The sequence below is a fragment of the Lolium rigidum genome, chromosome 3, assembly GCF_022539505.1.
Source record: "Lolium rigidum isolate FL_2022 chromosome 3, APGP_CSIRO_Lrig_0.1, whole genome shotgun sequence".
NCBI classification, from domain to species: domain Eukaryota; kingdom Viridiplantae; phylum Streptophyta; class Magnoliopsida; order Poales; family Poaceae; genus Lolium; species Lolium rigidum.
Window position 1 is genome coordinate 8,191,340 of NC_061510.1, and position 8,252 is coordinate 8,199,591.

Consider the following 8,252-nt stretch of genomic DNA (forward strand, 5'->3'; position numbering starts at 1 on the left):
GGGGCCCAGGGCGGCCGCCCCCCCCCCCCCCCCCCCCCTCAGGGCCGGGCCTGTACACAGCTACATATGCCTACGTGTGTCCATGCAAGCTAAACAGACAGTACAATAAACCAACATCAACAATCTAACCACCACCAAAAAAGCCACACCTCCAATAAGTAAATTATATACTAGCTCATAGACATTATCTTTGTCCAATCGAAGATTTTAGGTTTCCTTCCTAAAAACAATTCTGAATTTCCACCTGTCAGCATGTGTCCATGCAAGCCAAGTAGGCAGCTACATATGCGTATGTGTCCACGCAAGCTGAACAGACAGTACAATAAACCAAAGTACGAAATGTATAGTAGACTCCTGCGCTTCAAGAGTAACATGCATGGCCACTAGATGGAATGAAAACCATACAACATCCCCCATATATGTATGGTTTTTCTTTTGGGTGGATCCTATATATGCCTCCCGTGACCCTCAATTTGATGAATGCCAGGTCCTAGTGCTGTCAGTATCTGTCAAGAATATTTTAACTAGTGGCGTACTCCGGTGGCGCAGGTCTCGATCAGCTCCTTTTTTTCTTCCGAAATGATCGACACCTGGGATATAAATAGCAGCCCAAACAGCCCAAGAAAACCATCCCAAAGCACCATCGATCATCACTAGCTAATAGCTAGCTTTGCTCGATCGATCTGTGCAATGGCGCCCTCTAAGCTGGCCCTCTTCCTGGCCCTGAACCTGCTCCTCCTGGCCGCCGTTGCCCACGGCTGCACCCCGTACTGCCCCACCCCACCAATCATCCCACCGCCGGTGGTGCCGACGCCCAGCTCCACCAGCCACTGCTCGATCGGCACGCTTAAGCTCCAGGTGTGCGCCAAGGTGCTGAACCTGGTGAAGCTGAAGCTGGGCGTGCCGGCGAACGAGCAGTGCTGCCCGCTGCTGGAAGGGCTCGCCGACCTGGACGCCGCAGTGTGCCTGTGCACCGCCATCAAGGCCAACGTCCTCGGGATCAAGCTCAACGTCCCCGTCGACCTCACCCTCCTCCTCAACAAGTGCGGCAAGACCTGCCCCGAAAACTTCACCTGCCCCATCTGATCCAGCCGTCCATCACAAACCATGCACCTTCAGTTCATCTTCCACTCCGACCATCTACATGCAAATCTTATTCGTGATTTTACTGTATTTATGTTTCCTCCTCTTCATGATTTGCTTGAAGTTTCCATTTCGGCCGGCTGCGACTACGTACGCAGAAGTCGTCGATCATTGTATCTTGCTGTTTGTGGTGTCCAAATGATTCCCATATATTTGTAAAAGGATGTATACATACTTGTACACGTGGAATCAGTTAAAGTTTGTCCATGTTGTGTTCTCTCAACCCGTGACATGTCAGCTTGTTTGTACATGCACTGTTGCACTCACAGACACATCATCATGATTTTATCCACTTGTTTTTTCATACACCGGCTAGTTCTTCTCACTTGTTCATATGTTTTTGAGGCAACGATTAACCTAACAATTCATAACATACAGTAAGATGGGTATGAGAGAGATTTAGATCCGACAAGTGTCCTCTCCATTTGAAGAACACCGTCATGTAGGCTCCTCATATCCATAGTTAGTATTTGGACGATATGTGGCGGCAGGACCGGTTCACCCGACCATTGAATCTCCCATCACTTGATAGGTCTCCTGTCCAGAGTCTGGAAGAAAGGTGCTGGCTGGCTGTCGGAGACAGGGGCACTACCTTTCTTTGCTTTTATTTTCCATGCAAGGCTGGTCCTGAGATTTTGGGGACCTGGGGCGAAACTAAAAGTTTGAGCCCCTTATTATAAATTGATTTTTATGCATGTGAGATGGTAGAAAATAGATACATTAAGTACACCCAACAGGGGTATTCATATAAAAATAACAATGTTTATATGATACTTTCAAATTTTCTTCGAAAATTCCCAGAAGCAAAGTCCATGACAATAGAATCAATATCAATCTCGTTCACTAACTTCTTCTCGATGCAAAGAGTTGCCAAACCATTTAACCTCTCTTTAGACATTACCGATCTTAAATAGTTCTTCAATAATTTCAACTTTGAAAAGCTTCTTTCAGCTGATGCAACGGTCACATGCATAGTAAATAGAATCCGATAAGCAATGGCAATATTAGGATAAAAATCCGCTTCTCTGATAAACTCAAAATATTCCATTGCAGACATAGGTGTATGTGGCAAAGTGAACTTCATAACATTTAACTCAGAACTAGCGCCAACTCATCTGAATTCCTCGAAGTGCTCGTGTTGCTCTCAAAAAATTTAAGAAAAGATCCTCGCTGTGATTCTATTAATTTTTGTTCTTAATGTCTCCTTCTTTTCTTCGCACCGGATTCAGGCGACATAATCAGTTAATCTCGCTAGATAGCGGCTTCGTCTACTTTCTCCACATCGCACACACACAAGATGATTGTCCTCTTGTCCCCTCATGCTAACCGTGCATCACACGCGCTCTCTAATGATCTTGCACCCCATGCTGAGCCCAACATGGCAGACCAAGGTTAGGTGGAGCCGCTACAAGTGGAACATGTTGAAGATGTCATCGAATCTCAGGAAGAACAACTCCACAGGGTTTTTATCAAGAAAGCCCATGCCCTTTGGCACCTTGACCATGAAAAACGGGTACGAGAAATATTTAGATCCGAGAAGTGTCCTCTCCATTTGAAGAAAACCGTCATGTAGGCTCCTCATATCCATAGTCAGTATTTCGACGATATGTGGCGGCAGGACTGGTTCACCCAACCATTGAATCTCCTACCACTTGATTGCTATCCTATCCAGAGCCTGGAAGAATGGTGCTGGCTGGCTGTCGGAGACAGCGGTACTACCTTTCTTTGCTTTTATTTTACATCCCTTCCTCTTCCCTTACGTGGGAGTGACTGCTACTCTCAACGCTTGAGAGGCCGCACCACGGATTGTGTTCATGCTAATCACAAATTGCGTCACTATTTGATCCTCGATGAAGGGGGCATCCTCAAGATTTTGTTTTGAGAAATGAACAGTTTCTTCGAGCACTTAGCTTTCTCCGGTAGATAATGAGGAGCCTCCTCATTTAAATCATCTATGAAATCATCTATGGGATGAACCTCATTGTCGTGCTGTGCCACGGGCTTGGCAGGATCATCAGGCTTGGTGGTGGAGTGACGTCCTTGCCTTTGCTTGCCGCCGACCTTGATAGGGTCTAGCCAAATTAGGTCTTTCGGCCATAGCAAGGGCCAATTCAACCATTCTCCTAGCTTAACCTCGCTTGGGCATTGGGGGGGGGGGGGGGGGGGGTTGATGAGGACGATCCAAATCATCGCAACTTGGAGATATTGTGTGTCATAAGGTTGTTGCCGCGGGCGTCCTCACGTCATAGCAGCTTATGCTTGGGAGTTGGGGATAGACTTGCATGTACGCGAAGTCTGAAATACATCATTTGGAATGCCATACGTTAAGTAGGCTTTAACTTCTCAATTCGTTTATGAGGAAAAATCTAGTGTTCTGAAAAGTTGAAATCATAGTAATTATGAGGAACATTGTGAGGATGGGTCAAAGCCTGCTTCTTTATTATCTTATATAAATTGTTTGAGATGTGATCTTCAATAGTTACCATGGATCTTAATTTGCTCTATTCTAAGTTAAATGTTTTCTGCAGATACCTATTTTGGTATTTTTCGGCATGTTCCTAAGTTTCTCTTAAAATCCCAGATTACTTGAAGCAATTAAATGAATGCTGGGTAAATAAAAGTGATATTTTGCTACCCATCGTACACTATGCCCTGGATGCATGTATTCTTTCAGTGTGAGCTTGTAGATATTGTTGACAACTCATATAAATCCTTTTGATAGAATGTATGTATCAACATGGAAGTTGTACCTGCTTTACGGTCCATTAGTTCATACTTTATGTTCTTGCATCCATTTTGTATTCCAACATGAAGTAAGGCTTCTGGTACCATCCTAGAATATCATTCTTCGAATCTACTATTGTAATCTAATTTATGTACAGTGTTTGACCTAAACAACGACAAAACCCTTCTTTTAATGACAAATATTTTTTGATTTCTTTAATTGTGAGTATGGGTATCCTTAGGAGAGGTTTGATACTTTCCAAGATTAATAGCTTACTAGATGGACACAAGTTCTTCGCCTCGATGGCTGCCAGCTGTTCTTGCATGTCTTATTTCTTGTGGGCGTGCCTATGCGTGTTCATAGCCGTAGTAGGTGTGCGTATGTGCTCCAAGAAGATAAGCCTCAAGTCATGTTTTATAACTGATGTTTAAAACCCATGGTATCGTTTGATGTTTAAAGTGGACTTTATCCACCGAGTCTTTTTTACCTGAAGCATTTTATTCGTCAACTAGATAAAAACCCGATAACTATTATCTCTGTAAATTCTGTTCAAATGTACAAGAAGTGTATTCATAATATGATTTCCAATTGTTTACGCAATTCAGCTGGCTGTTAGTCTTCAAACTAGCACAGTGGCCCTCGCAAATGCGTCGTCAACTTCTTAAGTTAATATTGAAAATTATTATTATACTTTCATTTTGTTATACAATGAGTACAAATTTTCATGAAGTTTCGTGCTTAATATGTTCCATGAAGATCCATGCTTAATATGTTTCCTGCAAAAGTCTATAATTTTGTATTCAGAATTTTAATTGTTTATGGTATGAATATGGTTGGAGAAATTATAAATTATAGCATTAAAAAAATCCAAAATGGGTCCAATGATAATATATAGACTCGACTATAAGATAAGTGATACTAATTTTACTCAAGCAATGTACATATTAAATACATTCCAACAACCTGAACTTCAAGTTACACGAAAACTTGGAATATTCTAAGGTATACATCAGTTGCTCTACAAATTTATTTGAATCTCACCAGTTTTATTTCATTTCCTAGGACTTGCAAGCATGAAATTTGAGGTAGGTTTGACTCTATTTTTTTAGAACATCGATGATATGTAATAGACCCAAAGTATATCTGGTACCAACATTGTTCACCATTTATTAGCATAGAGTGGTAGAATTAGAGCTACATTGTTCATCACGTATTTGAACCAATTTTCTAGCTATCTGAACATGCAAAATCACTTTTAGCATTTTCTAATCCCCGCACAAGATGGGTGCATTAATTAATTGCCCCCTAGGTTGAAAGAGAAATGAAGTCGCATGGCAAATTATTTCGTTGGAATGATAGTGAAATTTTGGACCAAATTCGCAAAATCAGCGGCTTCTAGCAAAGGGCGAGAAAAGGTAGGTTTAGACAAACCTACGAATAATCACACATATAAAGGTTTACAGAAAAATGTGTATTTTCACTAACTAACATCTATTGTAGGTGCAGTGTGTTTGCACTTTTCTATTAGGTGGTGTGCTTGACTCCAAAGATCAATACTTAATTTTGAAAAACAGTTTAAAAACTCAACTTCAATTTTTGCCATTTTTAAACATATCCTATGTATTTTTTGAAAATTGTACGACATTTGCGAAACTTGGGTAGTTGTGAAAAATAATCCTTGAACGAAATGTCAAACTGTTGCCATACCTTCTGGCTGTGTCGGTGTGTTAAATTATCTAGCCTTCGAAAGTTCGGTGTGCCGCAACTTATTTATCAAAGATGGTACAAGTTATCTATAGAGATATTTGCGGAATAAATATGTTGATGGAAAGTCTCCTAATCTGGTTTTAGATACTGGTGTGTATGCATATATATATATATATAGCTAGAAATGGATTTAAAATAATATCGCGATCACCCTTGCCTGTCGATCTCAACGTATCTTATTTACCTGGTTGTGGTGTTTATTCCAATTGCTCCCAGCTGCGTCTTCATACGTTTTTTTTTCTGTGACCATGAATATCCATAGTACTGATTCTAGGACGAGAGGGCACCGGGAAAGATGCATTTAGAAATCTGGAATATCTACACTACGGAGGTTGGGAAAGATAGGGACTACGGGATTGATTGACAACAAAATGATATCTTGAGAAATTGTGCATGACAATTATGTGCATGTCTGGTGGGATTGTAAAGCCAAATATCTTTTTTTTTTGAGGTATTGTAAAGCCAAATCTTAGTAGTTCATCTACCTAGTCAACCGGAACTCCTCTTATAAGAAAATTTGTGCATATCCCACGTGGAGACATATATCATCTTTGTTATTGCTCAATATAGATATACATCGTTACTTTACGTGTTTATTTTTAATTGTCAATTTTTCACCGACATGTCAAGATGTACACGTTTATAGTTTACGTAACATTTTGTTGCTTTAATCTTAACCGATACATGTGGATTAACATGGTGTCTCTATTTTCGATCACTGTATTTTGTTATAATGTCTAATAAAACATAATTTTTCATTTCTATTGAACGGATATTTTTTTGCGAAATACAGTACAATCAAAGACGCTCACACATATGCGTACACACTCACACATATGAACGCACGCACACCTTACCCCTATGAGCACCTCCGAGAGATTGCGTTGAAGAAACTGATCCGGCGAGTTTTGAGATTGACGAAATCACCACAGGCGTCTCGCTGTAGACGGGAACGTCGCCTCCCACTGAAGAATATTCCGCTTTCTGGAGTCCTAGGGATATACGTGTTTTTCATGCTGTACATGGTACGTGATTTCTCCATCTAGCATGGTCGATCAATTTTTTAGGCTCCTTCCTTTTCACGTTCTTTTTTACAGGAAACACAGTACAAGCGTAGACGCTCGCCTCGCTGTCGATGGGAACGTCGCCTCCCACTAAAGAATATTCCGTCTTTAATGAGACGACAAAGTGTCAAACCTGGGGTTTGAACTCTGGTTGGTCTGGGGTGCCACTGCCCTCCTAACCACCCAACCATAGATTGGTTCTCTGCTTTTCACATCCTACATGCATGGTACATGACGTTACAAGATGTACACGTTTATAGTTTAGGTAACATTTTCTTACTTTAAATCTTATCTGTTAAAATTAAGATCGATCATTCAAATAATTGCAGTATATGTGGATTAAGCGGTGTCTCTATTTTTGATCGCTGTATTTTGCTTTAATGTCTAATAAACATAATTTTTTGTTTCTATTGAATGGGTCTGGAGTCATAGAAATATTCATGGTGTTTTTCATGTTCTACATGGTACGTGATTTCTTCATCTAGCATGCATGGTACATGATGTTTTCCTTCCAAACTGATATATATGCATGGTTGTTAAATAATATCTAATGATGTGGATTAACGTGGTTTCTCTATTTTACACCCCCGTATTGTGCTTTTAGTATATAATATGATGAGGACATCCCTACCAAACTACTATCTCCGTCATTGCAAGATGAAGACGATGCTGCTGTAAAGCTCAAGTCCAATGATGTTAGGATTGGACCCATTACAAGGGCTCGTGCGAAGCTACTTAAGGAACAGGTGAATTCACTCCTAAATGGTACTTTGATCGATGAGAACTTTATACTGCCTAAGTCCTTTTACTTATGTATGATCAGGTACGAAGATGGAGCAAGCATCGCTCGAGGAGGAGAGGAGCAGCTGGACATGGAGCTGGACATGAAGACATCCCATGAATGCGCGAGGGAGGAGAGGGAGGCATGCGCGAAGGAGGAAGGGAAGGTCCAGGTCGGCGCCACGCACGGCCGAACCGGCCGCCACGCCGGCCGGCCCAGCCATGCCGCCCGCCAAGCCGGATGAGTCCGGCGCCAGCAGGGGTCTGCGCCGGTGCCAACCGGGTACAGTCCAGGGGCCCTGGCGACCCCGCCCGGTTCCAGCCCGGTCCCTGGCCCGGTCCAAACCGGCCCGTCCGGTCCCTGACCCGGTCGACCGGCCCCCAGGCTGGCCGTGTCCGTGTCAGTATCGACCAGATCTCAATCTGGGTCGGTTATTATTGTTGTTTTTCGACTTCTGGTCGTCCTGAACTCCTATATAAGTGACCAGGATGCCTCCATAATAGCTTTAGACCACGTTTAAGATAAACCCTAGTTCATAGTTGATTGCTTGGCAACTCTGTTGAATCTATACACCAATTCACATCGATCTGGTGTTTTGCTACTGAAAGTTTGTGTGATCTGTTGTTCCATTGGGAATTAGAAGATTGCAATTTTACCGCTTTGTGGTCGGCGGCTACATGCGCAAGTGTGTGGAGTTGCGAATATCTTGCAAGGTTGAGAGATGTCGCATTAGCGATAGGAATCAATCGAGAGACTTCGTCGGCATCATACA

The 8,252-nt window shown here is 42.1% G+C and overlaps 1 protein-coding gene across 1 annotated transcript; it reads left to right on the forward strand.

Annotated features, from left to right (window-relative positions):
- The first annotated feature begins 678 nt into the window (after positions 1–678).
- LOC124694353 (cortical cell-delineating protein-like) lies at positions 679–1,086 on the forward strand. The gene has a single exon (XM_047227347.1). The coding sequence runs from the start codon at positions 691–693 to the stop codon at positions 1,084–1,086; it is 396 nt and encodes a 131-aa protein (XP_047083303.1). The 5' UTR covers positions 679–690.
- The last annotated feature ends 7,166 nt before the right edge of the window (positions 1,087–8,252 follow it).

What these genes read in the sequence shown, in the direction of transcription:
- LOC124694353 (XM_047227347.1), top strand. Translation starts at nt 691, where the DNA reads ATGGCGCCCTCTAAGCTGGCCCTCTTCCTGGCCCTGAACCTGCTCCTC.